A 23,457-nucleotide genomic window follows, 5' to 3' on the forward strand; every position below is an offset into this window, starting at 1 on the left:
CATTTGTCTCGTAATCTCCACTTTTTTTAACGTGCTTTTTTAAAAAAACTTTTTAAATCTGAGGGCGGCCAACAGAAATCCTGACACGTATTACCTTCAAGGACCGAATAGCGGGGAGGGGGGGGCGTGGAGGAGAGAAGGTGAGCAAGAAAAACAAAAGGCTTCTCGGCAGCCGATTGGGCGTGACGTCAAGGACAAGACGCAAACGCACGCACGCGCGAGCGAGGGAAGGAGCGGAACGACGCGAGCCGGGCCGCTGATTGGGCGTGACGTCATCCGAGACGCCGGGCTGGTCTTTGTGCGCGCGTGCGCGAGGCGTTACCCGCCAAATTCAAACCGCCGAAGAGGAGGCGTCGGCTCGTCCGGGCTTGAAGAAGGGAGACCTCAGCGCCGAGGAGACTTCATAGGCCTCCGGGTAGGAATGTTTTTCGGCAGGAGCCAGAAAGAGCCCCCCTCCCCCCAAAACATGGATTATTATTATTAGAATTATTAGTATTATTGTTATTGTTATAGCTCCCCACCGCGAACATAGTTTATTGCTGCTGCTGCTGTTGTTGTTATATTGGGTTTATTATTATTATTATTATTATTATTATTATTGCTGCTGCTGCTGCTGCTGCTGCTGCTGTTGTTATATTGGGTTTATTATTATTATTATTATTATTATTATTGCTGCTGCTGCTGTTGTTATATTGGGTTTATTATTATTATTATTATTATTGCTGCTGCTGCTGTTGTTGTTATATTGGGTTTATTATTATTATTGTTGTTGTTGTTGTTGTTTATTAATATTATTATTATTATTATTTTATTTTGCTTATTATTCCAGTGAAGCTCTTTTTTCTTTTTTGTTTAATGGTGTTACAGTGCTGCTATGAAGCAGAACCATAGGCTAACATTTAAACACAATTCCACTGCACTGCTTAAATGACCCTACCTTGCTTTTTCTTTTTGTTGAACAAGGTTTATTATTATTACTCCGGTGGAACTTTTCTTTTTTAGGTGTTTAATGGTGTTACAGTGCTGCTATGAAGCAGAACCATAGGCTAACATTTAAACACAATTCCACTGCACTGCTTAAATGACCCTACCTTGCTTTTTCTTTTTGTTGAACAAGGTTTATTATTATTACTCCGGTGGAACTTTTCTTTTTTAGGTGTTTAATGGTGTTACAGTGCTGCTATGAAGCAGAACCATAGGCTAACATTTAAACACAATTCCACTGCGCTGCTTAAATGACCCTACCTTGCTTTTTCTTTTTGTTGAACAAGGTTTATTATTATTATTCCGGTGGAACTTTTCTTTTTTAGGTGTTTAATGGTGTTACAGTGCTGCTATGAAGCAGAACCATAGGATAACATTTAAACACAATTCCACTGCGCTGCTTAAATGACACTACCTTGTTTTTTGCTTTTTGTTGAACAAGGTTTATTATTATTCCAGTGAAACTTTTCTTTTTCTTTATTAAGTGTTTAACGGTGTTAAAGTGCTGCTATGAAGCAGAACCATACGCTAACATTTAAACACAATTCCATGACACTGCTAAAGGAGGTTGCCTTGTTTTTGTTTTTGTTGCCCAGCCTTATCTAAACAAGTGGTGCTTCAGATTAAGAACAGTTTCAGGTTAAGTACGGACCTCCGGAACGAATTAAGTACTTAATCTGAGGTACCACTGTATTAGTTAAATTCACAGGCAGCTCTCGGTCCCAACACCGCAGCATAAAAATTCAAGAAAAGTAAAGTAAAGAAACACACAACATGGGCGAAATAAGCAGGCGGGAGGGGAACCTTTAACCGCGCCCCCCCCTCCCCAATAGTTCCCACTTCCAAGAACCCCTGAAATTAAAAATAAGCAATCACCTGTTCGGTATCAACCCCTTTGCACGCATACATTTCACAAAGGTTGGTGAGAGAATTTGGGCAGGGACTGCAGAAACTGGTCGTTGATTCCTCCCACCTCCCCACCTGGCAGCGGTTTAAAAGTTGGAGTTGACTTTTTCTTTTTAGGGCAGACCGGCTTACAAAATGGATAACTGCACCTTTCCGAGGTACAGTGAGAACGACATCATCACGCACATCCGCAGCTGCTTGCTCACAGCAAACGAGGCCAAAACCTTCTCCAAGGGTGACTTGTTTCCAAACGTCAAGGTAAGTGCTGTAAGAGAGTGGATTTATGGCACAGAATCAAAGTGCAGCACTGCGGTGGGTAAAATATGCATTTGATTTTTCCCCTGTGTACAGAGCCAGAATGAGTGAATTTAGCCAAAGTAGCTGTTTGCATGTAAATATGTCGCTTTAACTCAGCGCTATGGTAGCGTAGCATATGACTGTATGGCAAAACAGACCCAGCTCAGGGGGTGGAATTGTAGAATTGTAGAGTTGGAACTGACCGCGAGAGTCATCTTGTCCAACCCCCTGCCAATGCAGGAATCTCAACTAAAGCAGCGGTGGCAGGTGGCCACCCACCCTCTGCTTAAGAGCCTCCAAGGAAGGAGTTAAGCAACTTCTTAAAGAGTCCATTCCTCTGTTGAATAGCTCTTATTTTCTGAAAGACCTCCCTGATGTTTAGTTGGAATCTCCTTTCTTGTTACTTGAATCTCTTTGTTTGTGTTCTAGCCTCTGGATCAGGAAAAAAATAAGCTTGCTCCATCTTCCATATGGCTAGTGTAATATCAATGAGATGCAGCAAGTATTGGACTGGCACCCACAAACCCGCTCCCCACGCTTCAGGGAGGAGTTTCGAAGCATTTTGTTCTGTGTTTGTTTAACCATAGCTTGTTGCATCATCTGGACCAACAAACTGGTTAATGTTAATACTTGCTACTGGAAAACTGTGGATTACCAAGCTGACTTCCAACTAGCCGTAGTTAAGATCTGTGGCTGTTTTTATAATTTCTTACGTTCTATTTTTGTACTGGTCATGAGGGTGAAGTGTGAACCTGAGGCTTCCTGTAGCTCATTCCCCATGGTTTAGTGTGGCATTCAAATGTTGCTATTCTGCAGAAACATACTATTATTAATTTATGCATTTGTTAAAAAAATTGCCTCTGGCAGTGGAAAGTGAAATAAATAAAATCTAAACTTAGTCTGGTTTGCCATGGCAAATAAAATTTCGCCTCTTCTTAGCCTGAAGTGCTGCAGATGATCTTTATGAGAGCCTTGCAAGTTGTGTATGGAATCCGCCTGGAACACTTTTATATGGTAAGTATTTAAACAAGACATGGGGGAAAAGTGCAATGAATCCAGAGTATAATGGAACCATAGTTATTTTTAGTGGAGAGTTTGGGGCACCTTAAAAAACAACAAATTTATTTGCTATATTTGCCAGTCGTGGGAAAGTATAAATCATTGTTCAGCACTCACAAGCAAATTATGCCCATTTAGCCTCTCCTTTTTCACATTGGAGGAAAAGCAAGCCACAATCTGTGACATAGTGTTGCATCCAAACCAGGGATCATTGTTTATTGGGATCCACACTAGGGCTTTCTGTGGTGTGTGAGTGCAGCCGTTGTTTGGCTTAGGCTGCAAGAAATAACATTAGGCCTTAAGGAGTCTTCAACATTCTTAGCCTATTACAGCAAACATGGCTTCCCCACTCAGAACAGTCAGTCATTTTCATAACGCAGGAGATAATGCTAATTTGAAGTTCTTGTGTATTTATGCAGAGTTATGGCAGACACGGGTTGTGCTGTGGTCTAAACCACTGAGCCTAGGGCTTGCCGATTGGAAGGTTGGCAGTTCAAATCCCTGCGACGGGGTGAGCTCCCAGCTCCTGCCAACCTATCAGTTTGAAAGCACGTCAAAGTGCAAGTAGATAAATAGGTACTGCTCCGGTGGGAAGGTAAACGACGTTTCCGTGCGCTGCTCTGGTTTTGCCAGAAGCAGCTTAGTTTTGTGCACCTTGGTGCCATGAACATCAGGACATCTCAGTAAACCAAAACCACAGGCTACATTTTATGGGTTAAAATTGGTCCACAACTTTATTGATTGCAAATGTCAGTGTGTTTGGCATGGCACTGGGTCAGTCACCATCCAGCAGGTGGGCTGGAGGGATACGAGGGGTCAAGGCTGAATCAAGGATTGACCCATGGCATACATCAAATGGATGCAACCCCCACAGTCTTGCTGCGTTGTGTAGTGTTGTGGCCCTCAGCCCCTGCCTGGGCTTATGGACAGAAGCCCCTTCCCTGGCATTCCTTTAATGGGATACCACCCCACCCCAGAAGAGGAAGCAGAGGCTCCCAGTTCCCCCTTTGCCAACAACTAGGAACCAACCCAAATGCCATATCTTCCAGTGTTGTGACGATGGCTGTAAGGAAGGCAAAACCCAATTTGTCTGATGGGAGAAATTCCTGCCTGGACCCAAATGCGGTGACAGTAATGACCGCAGCAAAGTCCATAAAGTCCACAAGGCAATTGAAAAACAGAACATTATAAACCATGAATATAGGTCTTGAGCGAAGGCCATTCTGGCTTTTAAATGCTGGGAATCCTGAAGACTCCTGAGAATCAGCCTCAGGCCCACATGCTCTGTCTGCACATGATTGGACAAATCACAGGCAGGAATTCTGAATTCCAGCAGCCACCAGGAGAGGGGAATTTGTCTCCTGTTGGTCACAGGAAGCAAGACCCACAGTGGTATGCCAGATGGTGGCAGTAAAGGCACTGAGCCGCAAATGCTGTGTTATCCCTGGAGGGGGTGAGCAGATAATAATACTACGAAAAGAAATTTATCAGATTTGTCTGAAGAATTAAGTAAAGAAATTGCATCTCTTTACTGAATCTGTTTACTGATTCCTAGATGCCAGTGTCCTTTGAAACTCCATATCCCCAGATTTTTGATGGCTTCCTGCCAATAGCGAATCTCTTTACTAACATGTGAGTATGCTGAAATCACATTCTGTACACTCATTTTTATCATTTGAAATGGATCTGTGAATGTATTTTGTATAGTTTGATTCAATTTTTTTCATTGTGTTCATCTTTTATTCTAGTAAGACATTAAATTTGTTGCAGGTTTTGTGAGTTCAGGTATAGATATTGTGGCTTTGCCTGGGTTATGGAGCTGCCTGGCTCAGGAGATCTATCTAGCCCCTCCTGATGCTTAAAAAAAAACTTTTCTTTGTTTCAGCAGGTTGGAGCTGTTGAGTTTTTAATAGCTTAATGATCCTTCGTCCTCAGTGTGTTTTTAATCTGTTGTGCCCATCTCTTGCTTTTATTGCACTGTTTTCATGACTCATTTTTGTAATTTTAAATTTTCTTGAAGCTACATTGGGCGTTGTAATAGTGAGGGAAGAGCATTTTCTCAAATACATAAATCTTGTGTAACGGCTGACCTTGTTCTGCTAAATTTGCAAGCCGAGTTCAAAGTTCTACTCAGCCAGGCTTTGCACCACAGCTTTTTCAAGTGCTGTGTCACATGCAGTGTGTTTCATAGAGTTAAGCCCATGCTTCTGCTAGATATCTTTATTTTAAAAACAACAACAAATTTTAATTCTTCAGATTCAGAGCGCTAAGATAAAATCTGCAATCCTAAACATGTTTACTAGGGAGTAACCCCATTAAAAGATCTGTCAGGTTCTAATCGTTTGCCCTAATAATAAGTTTATAAGTATATGTTGAGTCTATTTTAAAAATGCTTAATGTTTTGTACAATTGACAGGGAACGCTTTTTTCCGCTCTGCCGTGTCAACGACTTCCAGATTGCTGACCTTCTAAATCCAAGTAAGCTTTTAATGTCTCTTGTGTGTTCTAATGTGTTGTGTCTTGAACAATTCTCGGTTTCATCTTGAGGGAATTGCCACCGAGGGCTCACTGGTTGCAGTTTGGTTGGGATTCTGTTTCGCAGTCGCAGTGTTCCCCACAGCAAGGGTTCGTCTGGGGGAATTTCCGCACTAGCACTACAGTGGTACCTCGCAAGACGAATGCCTTGCAAGACGAAAAACGTGCAAGACGAAAGAGTTTTCCGTTTTTTGAGTCGTTCTGCAAGACGAATTTCCCTATGGGCTTGCTTCGCAAGACGAAACGTCTTGCGAGTTTGTTTCCTTTTTCTTTAAGCCGCTAATAGCCGCTAAGCCGCTAATAGCCGTGCTTCGCAAGACGAAAAAAACCACAAGACGAAGAGACTCGCGGAACGGATTAATTTCGTCTTGCGAGGCACCACTGTACCCAGGATGTGTTGTGCAGTCATGGATTTTTATTGCACAACTGCCTGTCCTACAGTTTGTTAGGACTGCTGAGGCCCAGGTTCAAATTAGTGCAGGATAGTGCGCGCCCCGGAAATGATCTCTTTCAGCTTTGGCCTTCTGGAAGAAGGTACAGGGTTATAAAGACTAGGACTAGCCGCCTGAGAAACAGTTTCTATTCAAATGCGATTTTGGTTTTAAACGCAGTGTAAGGTAGTCTCTAGGGACGTGGGTGGCGCTGTGGGTTAAACCACAGAGCCTAGGACTTTACAATCAGAAGATTGGCGGTTCGAATTCCCACGACGGGGTGAGCTCCCGTTGCTCGGTCCCTGCTCCTGCCCACCTAGCAGCTCGAAAGCATGTCAAAGTGCAAGTAGATAAATAGGTACCGCTCCAGCGAGAAGGTAAATTTCTGTGCGCTGCTCTGGTTTGCCAGAAGCAGCTTAGTCATGCTGGCCACATGACCTGGAAGCTGTACGCCGGCTCCCTCGGCCAGTAAAGCGAGATGAGCACCACAGCCCCAGAGTCGGTCACGACTGGACCTAATGGTCAGGAGTCCCTTTACCTTTAAAGGTAATCTCTATGGGAGTATATTGTATTTAATTATGGGGTATCAGAGTTTTTAGGGGGCTAACCAGGCTGGGATAGCAGGCTTGTTGGTTTCTGAATGTCTGATGTAGATTTTCAATTTCGTCGTTCTGTATGGGACAAAGATTATTGTATCGCTGGTTAAGCTGTAAAGATCACGGGGGGAACCTTGGGCCAGTCAGGTCTTCCGGTTACAATTGTTGCCGTCACAGGGTAGAATTGCAGCCAAGCGGAAGGCGCATCTTGCTACAGGAGGAGGAAACAAGTCCTGAACTTTATTCCATTAACATTTTATCATCAAAAACGGATAAGAGACATGCCTTAGCGTCCAAGGTGACCTGCCTGCCAACAATATTACCAATCTCCATAGCAGCCCGCTTCTAGAAATTGTGTACCAGTATGCCAGTATGTTCCTCTCGTCTTACGACCCCGCCAGCGTGAAAACTGAAGTTTTAATTAATTCATTTCCCTGGTGGATCTTTACGACAGCCCTGTAAATATTGTTTTGTTAGTTACTGTGTTATGTGTTTTTGTGTTCATATTGCAAACCACCCTGTGATCCTCAGATGAAAAGCAGTACAGATCTTTAATACATAAATGAGCCCATAAGAGTCACTAGCTTGCACATTTTTTTTAGTAATTTAGCTGTAATTAAGGTTCATTCTTGGTTTACAATTCATGATTTGTGTGGAGGGGGCAAACTATGAATCCAGGTTTGGATGACACACTGAGCCCAAACCATGGCTTAGCTCTAGTAGCATGGCAGCAGGAGATGGCGGGGGAAGAATGCATAGGTGCCGTTCTTATTTCTGGGAACTTGTGCATTTGTGTAAAGCCCTGGTTTTGGCTTGGTGTTAAGTGCAAAAAGAACCATATTGTTTATTGCAGAGATTGATCAGGATCTACTAGTGTTGATCTCTGGGTGATTTTCAGTAAGGTTAGCAAGATTGCATGATAATAGTTAAAACTCACCCACCCCACCTCCCACAATTTTAGGCTGTTGAATTGGGATACTGGGAGCGGCGGGAGTTGTGATGAATTTTTGTATGAAAGTTCAGTTTTCCGGTTCTTATTGCAGTTTCCAACAACAGCATTAGGATAAAGTCTGAAAAAACAATAGCAGAACTACATGTACAGTTCCTGAAAATATTCCATTAGACATGCTGTGGCCAGCTCAAAGGGGATCTCTTTTCTGAAACTTTACGATTAACTCCCTTGATTGTACCCCGCACACAATATTCATGGCTTCCAGAGTTTCTACGTATCATTTGTATGTGGTAGATTCCATCTATTGTGGGTTTAAACTTCAGGCGGCTTTTTGAATTTGAAAAATTGTATGCCCCATATGTCTTACAAAAGCATTTCCTTTTATGTTGCTCTTCCAGAAGCCAAGAGGACAGCTCGTTTTTTGAGTGGCCTCATTAACTTCCTTTTCTTCCGTGACTCGCGTCGTGAGGTCTACCTGGAAATCCAGAGCACGTTTGTAAGATTAATTACAGGGTTTGGGGTTTCTAGACTTTGCATGTCACAACACAAAGATCACTCCATAGTATCATTTCATAGAATCATAGACTAGTACTGACAAAATGAAGCTGTGGGCAATAGGATATATGCAGTATTTCAGTTTCTTTTGAATAAAGGTCAGTTTGGCAGAAAGTGGGACAGCAGGAGGCAAGATAAAAATATCCCAGTTTAGAAAGTTGATCCTACTTCCTTTAGTTTGCCTAACTCCTCCCTACCAGCTCTTTGTTCTACAGGACACCTCAAATCTTCCTTTCAACAGCAACTATGAGAAATAGTGGGTGGTGGAGGCATGGGTTTCAAGAAAAGGCAGGTCAAGGAAGGGAAGAAGATTCTGACAGAGATAGGAGGGGTAATAGGTGACCGCAGAAAGGGACTTCAGAGGCAAAGTTTAGGGACTTGGTGGTTATGGCGTAGGAAGCCAAGGGAGATACAGGATTGCCAGGTGGGTTCTTGTTCTTTTGGAATGCCACCTATTTATTTATTTATTTATTTATTTATTTATTTATTTATTGCCAGAACTAAGAGAAAAATCCACACCTAATGAAATTATTCCCTTTTAAACAACCTTTTAGTTAAGATACAGGACTCTGGATATAAAGACTAACAAGTGTGGCAAAACCCAAAAGGCAGTGAGGGAAGGATATGGGGATCTGAATTTCACAGACTGATGATTACCCAGTTGGTTCTCTCTCAGAACAGGAGGAGGAGATCCAATGTGAGTTCTCACATCACTCACTGGAGACAGGGCTTAGTAGAATTGGTCGGGCTGGAACACCCTACTTTTGTAGCAGCAGCAGCAGCAGCGACTCCCTGTGTGGAAAGTGCTCCTATTTCCACTGTGGAAGTTAGGAAGAGCCATTCATGGTTTTGACTCCCCCCAGCATGATAGGCCTCTAGGTTAATGAACCTTGCAGACAGTCATCACTCTATATGACATTCAACTGTCTTCAGAAAGTCATGGAATCTTGAGTCTATAAAGTACAGTACTATAGGCTAAAAACAGTCCCTGCTTCAGTGGGACCTAAGCACAGGCCCAGGTAATATGCAAGTTCTCTGGCCTGTAAGATCAAACTGTTTTGTAGACCTAAGTGTACATTTTGGTTTGCATGCAATGTAAACTGTTCTCTTTTTGCAGAAATCAGCTGTGGAAAAAGAGCAGCGACTTCAAACAGCAATTCAGGAGGCAACATTGAAGTTGGAGAAACTTGAGTAAGTCAACTAAGGGTTGGATACCTCACTTTAAAGCAGGGGTCAGCCAACTTTTTCAGCAGGGGGCCGGTCCACTGTCCCTCAAACCTTGTGTGGGGCCGGACTATATTTTGAAAAAAAGAATGAATGAATTCCTATGCCCCGCAAATAACCCAGAGATGCATTTTAAATAAAAGCACACATTCTACTCATGTAAAAACACCAGGCAGGCCCCACAAATAACCCAGAGATGCATTTTAAATAAAAGGGCACATTCTACTCATGTAAAAACACGCTGATTCCCGGATGGTCCGTGGGCTGGATTTAGAAGGCGATTGGGCTGGATCTGGCCCTCGGGCCTTAGTTTGCCTACCCATGCTTTAAAGCAACCTTTGGAATTTAAGGGACAGTTCCTAGGGCTCCAGAGTATGGAAATACATGAATTACGCCTTAAGACATGCATGCCTTTCCATACAATCTGTAGTCTTACTTGGAACTGGCAAGAATAAACAGTGCTTACCTGTCCTCTGTGCAATCTCTTTCTGCATTCTACTAGGGCTGGGCGCTACCAGTTTCCAACTTTGTGATGTATCCCCAGCCAAACATTGCAATATTGTGACGTTGAAAAGCAGAGGGAGGAATGAGCCGTATTGGCCAAGGCACCGGAGGGAAACCACCTCATTTCCCTAGGTGGGAACGGCAGCTAAAGGAGGAACGAATTGCATCCGTCCTGGTGCCTCACAGGGCCAGGGCCAATGCAGCTCGTTCCTCCCACTACATTTTAACATCGCGCTGCATATAAAGCCATGCTAGTTCAATGTGCCAACTAACCTTAGATGGAATTGTTCAGTGCTGAACATTAATTCCAGCGTGCCAATGCATTCTTGAACCTACCAACTTTAAGGAAATTGTAACTCTCTTTTTCTCTGGTAGGGAGTAACAGACACCAAGTTCAGGGGGTGCTGTCAGATTGAAACATTTTACCTTTCTCCCACAGAGGTCAGCCCCTGCCTACAAGAGAGTAAAGTAAAGCCTAATCTCCAGCTGTTCTGTTTTCTCCTTGTGCATAAATACTTCTGTCTTCTAAGTGGGAGGGAATTTATATGTAATATCAAAGGAATCTGCAGGCAGAGGTCTGCTGACCATGCTAATAGGTTACCGTGCTAGCAAGCACTGGGACCTATGCTTTTAAACTTGTTTATAAATGACCTAGAGTTACGAGTGAACAGTGACATGACCAAGTTTGCTGATGATACTAAATTGTAGGTGAAGGTAAAGGGACCCCTGACCATTAGGTCCAGTCGTGGCCGACTCTGGGGTTGCGGTGCTCATCTCGCTTTACTGGCTGAGGGAGCCGGCATACAGCTTCTGGGTCATGTGGCCAGCATGACTAAGCCGCTTCTGGTGAACCAGAGCAGTGCACGGAAAGGCCGTTTACCTTCCCGCCGAAGCGGTACTTATTTATCTACTTGCACTTTGACGTGCTTTCAAACTGCTAGGTTGGCAGGAGCAGGGACCAAACAACGGGAGCTCACCCCGTCTCAGGGATTCGAACCACTGACCTGATTGGCAAGTCCTAGCTTCTGTGGTTTAACCCACAGCGCCACCTGCTTCCCAAAATTGGGACTAAATTGTCCAGGGTCATTAAAAAAAAGAAGATGATTTCGAAGAGCTTCAAAACCTCTCTAAACTGAGTGATTTGGTGGTGGTGGTACTACTACTACTACTAATAATAATAATTTTTTTATTTATACCCTGCCCATCTGGCTGGTTTTCCCCAGCTACTCTGGGCGGCTCACAGCATATATAAAGCACAATAAAATAACAAACATTAAAAACTTCCCTAGAGAGGGCTGCCTTCAGATATCTGCTAAAGTTGTGTAGTTCTTTATCTCCTTGACATCTGACGGTAGGGAGTTCCACAGGGAGGGTGCCACTACCAAGAAGTCTGGACAGCTCATATGCAGTAGGACTACATTTGGTTTAGACAAGTCTTTTAAGCAAATCTATCTGAGAGACGTTAGTTGAGAGAATGCTTCACTTAAAAATAAATAAATCCTAAATTAGCAGCATCCTGTATGTTGTGAAAATTGGGGGTGAATCCAGTGAAGTCATTGCACTTGTGAACTTCAGCTCACCCACCAGAACGCCCCCTCTCTTCCTACATCGCTCTCCCCGCCACCAGATATAGGGAATGGGCAAGGGAAAGCTCAGCTGCATGCAGAGCCTTTGGTGGGATACTGCTCTTGAGACTGACCCAGAAACTCCAGCGGGTGCAGAATGCCGCGGCGAGACTCCTTACAGGGTCCTCGCTGCGAGATCACATTCACCCAGTGCTATACCAGCTGCACTGGCTCCCGGTGGAGTACAGGGTCAGGTTTAAGGTGCTGGTTTTAACCTTTAAAGCCCTATACGGCCTAGGACCCTCGTACCTACGGGACCGCCTCTCCTGGTATGTCCCACGGAGGAACTTACGGTCTTCAAACAAAAACATCCTAAAGGTCCCAGGCCACAGAGAGGTTAGGCTGGCCTCAACCAGAGCCAGGGCTTTTTCGGCTGTGGCTCCGATCTGGTGGAACATTCTGTCACAAGAGACTAGGGCCCTGCGGGACTTGACACCTTTCCGCAGGGCCTGCAAGACAGAGCTGTTCCACCAGGCCTTTGCTCAGGGCACAGCCTGACTCCCTTCTTTGGAAATCTTCACAGAACTTTAGCCTAATGGTTGCCATCAATTTAAGTTGAATTAATTTTAATGAAATTATTTTAGAATGTTGTATTATTTTATTGTTGTTAGCCGCCCTGAGCCCAGCTTCGGCTGGGGAGGGCGGGATATAAATAAAAATTATTATTATTATTATTATTATTATTATTATTCTGTATGTGCAGTACTGTTCCTGCAGATCAAGAGGCAGAGTTCAAGGAACTCTCTCAGGATATTCAAGAGCTGGAACAAAAACTGAACCATGAATATCGGCAGAAAACGGTGTGTGTTCTTTTTTACAGAAGTCTGCTGGGGATCCAAAGTTGCTTTGCTATTAAAATTTGCTATTAAATAATTTTTCTTTAGTTTTTGTCTTTGCTGGAGAGTGTTGAACGCCTCGTCCTTTAAACTTCTCTTGTTACCATTTGCGGAACATTAAAGCCAATGGCATGAGTGGTTGCCGCTCTTTTGGGGGTGCATTTGGAATTTTAAGATGATGGGCACCAGTCCCAAAATGGTTGTTGCTAGGGGTGCGGCTGAGCAAAATGGTTGCCACCTCCAAAATAACTGAAAAGGAGATGGGAACATAAAATGGTTCAAATATGGAAAAATCTATTCACTTTTTTTAACAAAATATGTTTGAAAAATCTTGCTTCTTTTCCACTGTGCTGCTGCAGCATGCTGTGCTGCTGTAGATAAGAGCAAGAAAATAAAAGATAGCTGATTCCAGGAATAATTCTGAATTACTAGAGCCAGCCATAGAAACATGCTGGCATCTCTCTCATTTGAGTGGGGGCTTATGACAGCCCTGTGCAGGAGCCATATGAGAGAGAGAACGAGACCAGCTTACTTGCATTGGGCATCTATCTACTGCCATTATTTCATCTATGGTCCTGTGGGTATGTTATTCCCCTAGCTTTCTACAAAATGGCTCTATAATCTGAAGGACACGGTAAAAGTCTTAGGTTCTTCTAGAGTTCAGAGTGAGCCCCTTCGAATTTCATTTCTTAACTAGCAAAAGTGATTGTTCTTTCGTACTAGGCTATTTTGCAAGAACAGATCTCCCAGAAGAAAACAGAAGTTGCAGAAAAAGCACAGAAGCTGGTAAGTGGAGCTCAGTGGGGAGCTGGAATGGTAGTCTTGAAGAAATAGCAGCATATGTTTATCTCCAAGTAGCTATATTTGATATGGGAATCCTTAGTTTTAGAATAGTCTTAAGAAATGCCTGTCACTGAAATTTTCATTTGAGAGGTTTTTGTTATTGGTTACCATCAGCAACTTAGGACAACAAATTTGCTGAAAAATGGAGTAAATTCTGTCCTTTGTTGTTTAGTCGTGTCCGACTCTTCGTGACCCCCTGGACCAGAGCACGCCAGGCACTCCTGTCTTCCACTGCCTCCCGCAGTTTGGTCAAACTCATGCTGGTAGCTTCGAGAACACTGTCCCACCATCTCGTCCTCTGTCGCCCCCTTCTCCTTGTGCCCTCCATCTTTCCCAACATCAGGGGCTTTTCCAGGGAGTCTTCTCTTCTCATGAGGTGGCCAAAGTATTGGAGCCTCAGCTTCACGATCTGTCCTTCCAGGGAGCACTCAGGGCTGATTTCCTTCAGAATGGATACGTTTGATCTTCTTGCAGTCCATGGGACTCTCAAATTCTGTCCTAAGCATTTACAAATTTTCATCCCCCCCCCCAAATATTCATGTAATGCTTGTGATAGAGCAGTAACAAAACAGCAACAAACCTATGGTTACGTGAAACGTACTCGATAAACACACAAGACGTAATTGGCTGTACTTTTGAATAAATAAAGTATACTATTCATTGTATCAAATTGTTAATTTCAACGGAAGTCTCATAAAGTTCAACGAAAAAAGCAGAAGACCCAGTGGATCAGTTCATTCTCTAATCAGTTCATGCATAAAGTCCATACATGTATAAGTGTCTATTTCCTGGAGTCCAATAATCCATCAAGCCCACATCATTTACCCTTTCTTCATCTAGAAATTTTACACACACTTCTTCTGTGTATCTGAAGAAGTGTGCATGCACACGAAAGCTCATACCAAGAACTGACTTAGTTGGTCTTTAAGGTGCTACTGGAAGGAATTTGTTTTGTTTTGACACAGATAGAAATTCTTTGTTAGAGAATGAACTGATCCACTGGGTCGTCTACTTTTTCCGTTGAACTTTGAGACTTCCGTTGAAATTTACAGTTTGATACAATGAATAGTATACTTTATCTATTCAAAAGTACAGCCAGTTACGTCTTGTGTGTTTATTGTGATAGAGCAGTAACATGGCTCAGCCCCCAGACAAAGCGTAGCAGCAAAGAGAGAAATTTCTGTGTTTGGCATTAAGCCACACGTTTCATCTCTAGACAACGTGCTCTCAACATTCCACAAGTCCTGAAATATCTCATGATTTTGGTTTCTATTTTCGTTCTTCTGAGTGACCCAAGGTTCACATGAGTTGTTTTGCGCCTGATTTACAGCAACAGCCCTTTAAATCTAGGAGGTTATATTTTAAACTAGCATGTGATCATGGACACTGCAATGCCAATACCTTTTATTAGTTTGTAAAGTAAAACGTTGGTAAACTCTGTATTCAGCTGTTTACAATTCTTTATAGTGTTGAATAGTGTCTCCGCTACTTTAAGGAAGAATTACCTGCATGCTGCTCTTTGTAGAACAGGTTCCAAAGTTTGGAAATTTCAGAAATGGCTGCATGTTGCACTCCTTGTGCTGTGCACGGAAATGAAAGCCTTGACGACTTTAATCAAGTGAAATGGCTTTGTTTTGTTTTGAAAGCAAAAAAAGTCTAATTGTCACTAACTTCAGTCCAGTAAAAGATGTGCTTCTAAAACGGTTGTTCAATATCTAATTTAAACCTGTGGTAACATTAAGAATATTTATATTCTTTGTTAATTAGAATGAGCAAAAACTAACCCTATGTAATCTAAAAGAAGAACAAAAACAACTAAAGTCCAAAATCGCAGATGATCCAGAGGAGCTGGCTACTCGTAAAGAACAACTCCAGCAGACTGTGCAAAAACTCAAGAAAGAGAAGGTGAGTCCTCTTTTCCCCCTTTGTATTTTATATATCAGCAGCAATTAAACCTGCTGGACAAGTGAGCAAAAACAACTTTCCTCTTGCTTGTTGTATGCTTCACATGCAGAAAATCTTCCTTTTCTGCCTTATGATTGCTTATCTGTATGATTGCATCAGAGGAGGAATTGAATGCTTTTTCTGCACCCTTCGGAAAACGTATACAGTGGTGGCTTGCAAGACGAAAAGAATCTGTTCCGTGAGTCTCTTCGTCTAGCGGTTTTTTCGTCTTGCGAAGCAACCCTATTAGCGGCTTAGAAAAAGGGGGGAAAAGTGAAAAAAATCGCAAGACTCGCAATACCTTTTCATCTTGCGAAGCAAGCCCATAGGGAAATTCGTCTTGCGAAGCGCCTCAAAAAACGGAAAACCCTTTCGTCTAGCGGGTTTTTCGTCTTGCGAGGCATTCGTCTTGCGGGGCACCACTGTAATAGAATATCTACCTAGAATATATAGAATGTTGATGTGTTTTTATAGCTTATTGCTGTTTTAATTTTTTGAATCTTTTAATGGCGTTTGCTAATAATTTCATTTTGTTCTTTTGCCTCATATATAAATTTTATTAAATAAATAATAAATGCATACAAATCCTTCAGAAAATTTTGCTAGGTTCTTGAAAGTGGCCAGGTATGGTAGGTTTTCTGAAAAATGTTGCTATACAAAGTGCATGGGATGCTAAAATTCTGCTCAATTTTTCAAAAATTTATAAAGCAAGAAGTGATTAAGAAGTATGAAAGCTACAGAGACCTGGTAGAAATCTTACCACCGTGCCAGCAGGAGATCCAGTTGTACCAGAAAAAAATGGAAACCCAAGTAGCCAATGTGGCTAAACTGTCAAATATAATAGCAGAGGTATGTATTACGAATTTCTCTCCTTTACATTTTAGCTATGGAACTGTTGTTAAATCTTTTTTTTTTTTTGGCATTAGCACAACTCTGAGGTTAATTCCTGGTAGGTTCCTGGTATCAAGATGGAGGACTGGATGGGGAAATGAGAAAAATAAGATCCATCGTATGGCAGTCCCTGTGTATGTGCAGAAGAAGGGCAAAGTCAAAAAGGGGCTGTGGACTTAGGGCAATCTTTGCAGCACACAGCCATATATTTCTGACAACCTTCTCACAGTGGCCAACCCTGTGCTTATGAAATGTCCTCAAGCAGAACCAGAGTGCAGCAGCACTCTCCCCACTTGCGCTTCTCTGGTATTCAGATGTGGATTGCAGGTTGCTTGCCGATCAGGAGGTCAGCAATTCGAATCCCCGCAACGGGGTGAGCTCCCGTTGCTCTGTCCCAGCTCCTGCAAACCTAGCAATTCGAAAGCATGCCAGTGCAAGTAGATAAATAGGTACCACTGTGGCGGGAAGGTAAACGGTGTTTCCGTGTACTCTGGTTTCTGTCACGATGTGCTGTTGCGCCAGAAGCGGTTTGGTCATGCTGGCCATATGATCTGGAAAGCTGTCTGCGGACAAACGCTGGCTCTCTCGGCCTAAAAGCAAGATGAATGCCGCAACCCCATAGTCGCCTTTGACTGGGCTTAAGTGTCCAGGGGTCCTTTACCTTTGCCTTATTCGGATGCCTTTGAGACTGGAGGTAGAACTTGGTCATTGTAGCTAGTAGCCATTGATAGTCTCGTCCTCTTTGATTTTGTCTTTTAAAGCCACCCAAGTTAGTGGCCATCACTACATATTGTGAGAGCAAATGTAGTTTTTATGAAGCAAATGTAGTTTTTGACTTTTTTGAATCTTTCAACATTCAGTTTAATTAATGCCCCCATAATTCTAGTATTATGTCGGGATTCAACCTCAATCCATTGACTGCCATCCCTCCTCCTACCACATCTAGAAACTGACACAGGGCTTTCACTGCCTTCACTGGTTTCAATTTAAATGAGAGGTTGAGCTGAGTATCATCTGCATACTGGTCCAGCCCATAATGGTCCCTCATCACCCTGTGACAAATGGGGTGCCGCAGGGTTCTGTCCTGGGCACATTGTTGTACAACATCTTGATAAACGACTTGGACAAAGGAATTATGCACATGGGGCCCTCATCAAATTTGCAGATGACACCAAACTGGGAGGGGTAGCTAATGCCACAGAAGACCTTAACAGACTGGAAAACTAGGCCCAAACTAGCAAAATGAATTTCAATAGGGATAAAGCTTCTACAGTTAGGCAGGAAGAACCAGATGCACAAAGCTAAGACGGGGGACATATGGCTTGCCAGTAGTACATGTGAAAAGGATCTAGGGGTCTTAGTAGACCATAAGCTTAACATGAGTCAACAATGTGATGTAGCAGCAAAAAAGGCTGGCGTTATCAACAGATGTATAGAGTCCAGATCAAGAGGAGCAAATTCCACCCTATTCCTTGATCAGACCACACCTGGAGTACTGTGTCCAGTTCTGGGCATCACAATTTAAGAAGGATATTGACAAGCTGGAGCATGTGGAAAGGAAAGACGAAGATGATCAAGGCTCTGGAAATCCAGGCTTATGAGTGACGGTTGAGGGAATTGGGTATGTTCAACCTTGCATAATAGGAGATATGATAGCCATCTTCAAATATTTCAAGGGCTGTCACATGGAAGATGGAGAAGGCTTGTTTTCCCCTGCTCCAGAGGGTAGGATCAGAACTAATGGGTTCAAGTTACAAGGAAGAAGAGTCCAACTAAACCTTAGGGAGAACTTCATGACAATAAGAGCTATTCAACAGTGGAACGGTCTGAGGAGGTCGTGGACTCCTTCCTTGTAGGTTTTAAAGCAGAGGTTGGACAGCCATCTTTCTTGGATGCTTTAGTTGAGATTCCTGCATTGCAGGGGGTTGGTCTAGATGACCCTTGCGTCCCCTTCCAGCTCTATTGTTCTGTGATCAGAGCGTCTACATTAGCTAAGCTTATTACTATAGAGGCATTTTTCCTGTGCCTGAGAATAAGAAATGTTAATGTAATTGGGAACTAACATTTCTACTGTGGCTCTCCACCAAAGTCAGTTTAGTTTGGGTTAATATCTAAACTGGGGAAGAATTATTCCCCTCTTACCCCCAGCAAGACAAGAAACATTTCTGCGCAATGAACTGACCTATTTGCTGATTTGACCATAAATAGCTTGGCTTATATCTTAGCAAATCTGAAGTGAGTGGGGGCAGGTATGCTCATTTCTAAAAAAAACAACAACCCCAAACATAATTCAGTAGCTCAACAATACTGTGAAGTGACTCTATATAACCGCTGTTTGTATTTTTTGCATATCAGATCCGAACCCTAGAGGACCAGATAGAGAGCAACAAAAGTGAATTAAAGAATGCCAAGATGGAGGAAATAACCTTGAGGAGACTAGTGACTGTGAAGCGGGAGAAACTCACCACTGCTGAAATCAAACTTAAAAAGACATGTGAGGATATTGAACAGCGCAAGCAAGCAATAACTCAGTAAGAATCAGTTAATATGTCTGTTCTTATTTTGCTTGGCATCTTAAAACATCATCATACAGTTTCAAAATTTGCATTCTGACCAAAGCATACATGTTTATGACACCCTTTGGGAAGGGGTTGTGCTACTTTGTGAAGACAGTTTTGCTTCTGGCAGGTGGTTTGTCGCAATGCAAGTTGACTTTGAGCACAGTCCTCATTTAAGGCTTCTTTCTTTCATTCTCTTGAAAAAGAGCCACAAAGGCTCGCTCGAAAGTCCGTTTGCTTTTCATGAATCTTTCAAAATTTTCTGCCTCTTCTGGTTATCAAAAATCTCGAGACCTGTAGGGAATTTTTGTGCTTGTTTCTGAAAGAGATGCAACACATCTCTTGTTCGTTGGTTTGTTTCTTCTTTCTGCTGCAGCAGATTCACATGGCAACACTTGCCGCATCACAGTTCCAATCCCCTCCAAGGAATTAGGACTTTGACGCAGCTTAGCTCCTGAGTTACTTAGATTGCGAGGCCCATTCTTATTTCTCCATCTCACCTTGGAGGCTTAAGGTGAGCAGCAGGTCTTTGAGTAAATAAGCAAAAGTCTGTGGGACGCGGGTGGCGCTGTGAGTTAAACCACAGAGCCTAGGACTTGCCGCTCAGAAGGTCGGCGGTTCGAATCCCCGTGACAGGGTGAGCTCCCTTTGCTCAGTCCCTGCTCCTGCCAACCTAGCAGTTCAAAAGCATGTCAAAGTGCAAGTAGATAAATAGGTACCGCTCCGGCGGGAAGGTAAACGGCGTTTCCGTGCGCTGCTCTGGTTCGCCAGAATCGGCTTAGTCATGCTAGCCACATGACCCAGAAGCTGTACGCTGGCTCCCTTGGCCTATAGAGCGAGATGAGCGCCGCAACCCCAGAGTCGGTCACGACCAGACCTATGTACAGTGGCACCTCTGGTTAAATACTTAATTCATTCCGGAGGTCCGTTCTTAACCTGAAAGTGTTCTTAACCTGAAACACCACTTTAGCTAATGGGGCCTCGCGCTGCTGGAGCACGATTTCTGTTCTCATCCTGAAGCATTATTTCTCGGTTAGCGGAGTCTGTAACCTGAAGCGTTTGTAACCTGATGCATATGTAACCTGAAGCGTATGTAACCTGAGGTACCACTGTAATTGGTAAATTTGGGCAGTAGTGACAGGGAGAGCTCATGGAGGGACGGAATAGGAGAAGCAAGAATAATCCTTAGAACTGCTCTCCTTTGGAAAAAGGAGCTTTTTAAAAAAGATAGCTATGATAAAAAAAATAAGGTAGCTCTATTGCCATGCCAATAGAACTGAATTCAAGCAAAACTTCTCCCAAAGTTATTTTCAAAACTTCAGAAACAATTGACATTGTTAGTAAACTCAGCTATATGTTTCATATTCTAAAATCCTCATTCCACTGTATTTTTTTGTGAATAGAGTAATATTAATCTAGACCAGGGTTCCCCAAACTTGAGAAACTGCTCCAGCTGTTTTTGGACTACAACTCCTATCATTACTACCTAATAGAACTAGGAATAATGGGAATTGTAGTCCCAAAACAGCTGGAGAACCAAGTCTGGGAAACTGGTCTAAACATTCACGAGTAGAGAAACCCAGTTCTGCTTTTGTCTTATTTCAAAATAAAGCATGAAAAAAACCCCAGATGTAGTGAATCGCCAGTATGTGAACTGACATTTGCTGCTAGTACAATTTTTATCTATGTGGTTTTATTTGTGATTAGTGCTACAATAACTAGTTAATTATTTTCTAGGTACTGCAACAAATTTCAGGAGAAGAGAGGAGCTGTCTGTGAGAAGTTAACAGCAACTCATGCAGAAATCAAGCAGCTCAAAAGTGCTATTCAGCAGCTAAATTACAATGCGGAGAAAGAGAAGTTGAAAGCTCAGGTGAGTGCAAAGATTAGACATGACGCCGACACATGCATAAGTGGAAGAGGTCAAACTTCACAGAAGCCAAGTGGGTAATGATAATTATTATTATTATTATTATTATTATTATTATTATTATTATTATTAATACCCCGCCCATCTGGCTGGGCCTCCCCAGCCACTCTGGACGGCTTCCAAAAAAATATTAAAATACTATAATACATCAAACATTAAAAGCTTCCCTAAACAGGACTGCCTTCAGATGTCTTCTAAAAGTCTAGTAGTTGTTTCTCTTTGACATCTGGTGGGAAGGCGTTCCACAGGGTGGGTGCCACTACCAAGAAGGCCCTCTGCCTGGTTCCCTGTAACTTGGCTTCTTGCAGTGAGGGAACCGCCAGAAGGCCCTCGGTGCTGGACCTCAGTGTGTGGGTAGAACGGTGGGGGTGGAGACGCTCCTTCAGATATACTGGACCGAGGCTGTTTAGGGCTTTAAAGGTCAGCACCAACACTTTGAACTGTGCTCGGAAATGTGCTGCGAGCCAATGTAGATCATGCTGATGGGGCTTCTGCTGGTGAGAAGAGATACACACTAGTACTTAACGTGCGTGGACCCAGAGAGGAACCTGTGGAACATTTTTATAGAGGTTTCTTTCTGCTTGAAATCAACACATCCTCCTACACACACAACACACATGCCAATGGCCCTGAACATATTTAGGTTCCCAATATAAAACATGTTCTCATTGCCTGTAAAGTTACAGGGAACCAGGCAGAGGGCCTTCTTGGTAGTGGCACCCGCCCTGTGGAATGCCTTCCGACCAGATGTCAAAGGAAAAAAAAAACCTACCAGACGTTCAGAAGACATCTGAAGGCAGCCCTGTTTAGGGAAGCTTTTAATGTTGGATTTTAATATTTTGTTGGAAGCCGCCCAGATGGGCAGGGTATAAATAATAAATTATTATTATTATTATCACTAATCCAAGATGGTAAAATGGTGGGTATGCTGGTAAAGCCTTTGCCAAGAAAAATGACTGAGTTGTGCGCTTAAAATTTTGGGAAATATCATTGAAGCACTAGGACGCAGCTCAGAAAGCGTGGTGCAGTTTGTATAGAATTCCATAATAAAGGTGAAGGTAAAGGCCCCCTGACAGTTAAGTCCAGTCGCGAACAACTCTGGGGTTGCAGTGCTCATCTCATTTACTGGCCAAGGGAGCCAACATTTGCCCTCAGTTTTTCTGGGTCATGTGGCCAGCATGACTAAGCCGCTTCTGGCGAAACCAGAGCAGCGCACGGAAACGCCGTTTATCTTCCTGCCGGAGTGGTACCTAGTTATCTACTTGTGCTGGCGTGCTTTCAAACTGCTAGGTTGACAGGAGCTGGGACCAAGCAATGGGAGCTCACCCTGTCGTGTAGATTCGAACCGCCGACCTTCCAATCGGCAAGCCCTAGGCTTTAGTGGTTTAGACCACAGCGCCACCCGCGTCCCAGAATTCCATAATGGCCAGCAACAAAACACTGGCTGTCATTTATAGAGCTTTCCTATGCACCATGTGCTAAGGGTCATATAAAGTCCTTGCATGGCCCTTGGATGTGGCAGAGATGAGATGAGGCTGCAGATGATACCATTATATGAAATGCTTTGAAGACAGCAGTCCAGTTTTGTCCTGCTCTGATGAGCTTAGCACATGTCAGAAGTATTCTGAGCTATATAGATTATAGCAGAGGGATATTGACACCTATAGGTTTGTCCAGCATGTTTTTTCCTCGCTCGTAACAAGTAACTCTACCTATCTCTCCCCCACCCTGACCCCAAAAGGAGCTTTGCCTTAGCCTGAGGGTTGGCTTGGATAAATACCATGAACTTCTGGCAAGTATAGTGGAAAAGACGACATCTGGAAGAGAAGAGAAGATCGCTGAGTTAACTAAACTGCTTTGAGTTCATATTTCTGCAACTGATTTGTACATATTTTGTTCTGTCTCGTTCATCTTTTAAGGTTGTATTTCAGCTGCACGTGATCAATGGTAAAATAAGCATTCTTTTGGCCTTGATTGGCGCGGGAGGGGAGCAAAACTAGACCTAGCTGTACCAACTAATAAATCCTGCTGGAGTGCTTTGTTCAGGCCATCTGTACTTTATTTCTGTTTGCTATTTCATTTTGTTCCTATGCTACAACCATTCTAGCATTTGCAGATCTTTAGTGGTAGGCTTGGTCTTCTCTAAGGAATGGCTGTGCTGCGCAAACAGGCGAGGTCCTTGATGTCAGAAAATGCAAGCTCCAGTTCATGTCAATTTCTGCTAGTAAGCTTTGGAGGCTTCCCACAACTTGAAAATGGAAGCATGTGATTTTGTCGCTACAACTGGGAACCATGTTTTTTTTTTTAAAAAAAATAAATGTATGCAATAAAGCTTAATACACATGGAGATAATCAATTTCTTTATTACAGTACATTAAATCTGAAACCATTTCCCCCAAGATTTTCTTGATGCATGCACATGTTCACTATATCTGCTATAAGCCACGTCTTCCAAAGCAACTGCTCTACTCCAAACTTAAAAATGGAAAGTTGTAATGCTGGTGGTCAACAAAAGAGGTTTAAGGACTCTCAAGGCAAATCTTTAAAAAATGTAGTACTGATAATTGGGAAACACTGGCCTGCGAGTGCTCTAGTTGGAGAACAGCCTTTACCAAAGGTGTCATGGGCTTTGAAGACGCTTGAACTCTGGATGAAAGGGAGAAACGTGCTAAGAGGAAGGCACGCTTGGCAAACCCTCACCATGAACTCCCGCCTGGAAACCTATGTCCCCACTGTGGAAGGACGTGTGGATCCAGAATTTGCCTCCCTTTAGCTTTACCTATGTCT

The 23,457-nt window shown here is 43.0% G+C and overlaps 1 protein-coding gene across 1 annotated transcript; it reads left to right on the forward strand.

Moving 5' to 3' along the window:
• The first annotated feature begins 400 nt into the window (after positions 1–400).
• On the forward strand, positions 401–22,731 carry NUF2 (NUF2 component of NDC80 kinetochore complex). The gene is made up of 14 exons (XM_081866035.1): positions 401–415; positions 2,008–2,148; positions 3,127–3,201; positions 4,802–4,878; positions 5,663–5,724; positions 8,159–8,256; positions 9,433–9,506; positions 12,372–12,468; positions 13,228–13,290; positions 15,115–15,252; positions 16,000–16,140; positions 18,538–18,713; positions 20,478–20,613; positions 22,412–22,731. The coding sequence occupies exons 2-14, from the start codon at positions 2,026–2,028 to the stop codon at positions 22,529–22,531; spliced, it is 1,380 nt and encodes a 459-aa protein (XP_081722161.1). The 5' UTR covers positions 401–415; positions 2,008–2,025; the 3' UTR covers positions 22,532–22,731.
• Positions 22,732–23,457: the final 726 nt, after the last annotated feature.

Source organism: Podarcis erhardii (assembly GCF_964252035.2).
Source record: "Podarcis erhardii genome assembly, chromosome: 6".
Taxonomy (NCBI): Eukaryota; Metazoa; Chordata; class Lepidosauria; order Squamata; family Lacertidae; genus Podarcis; species Podarcis erhardii.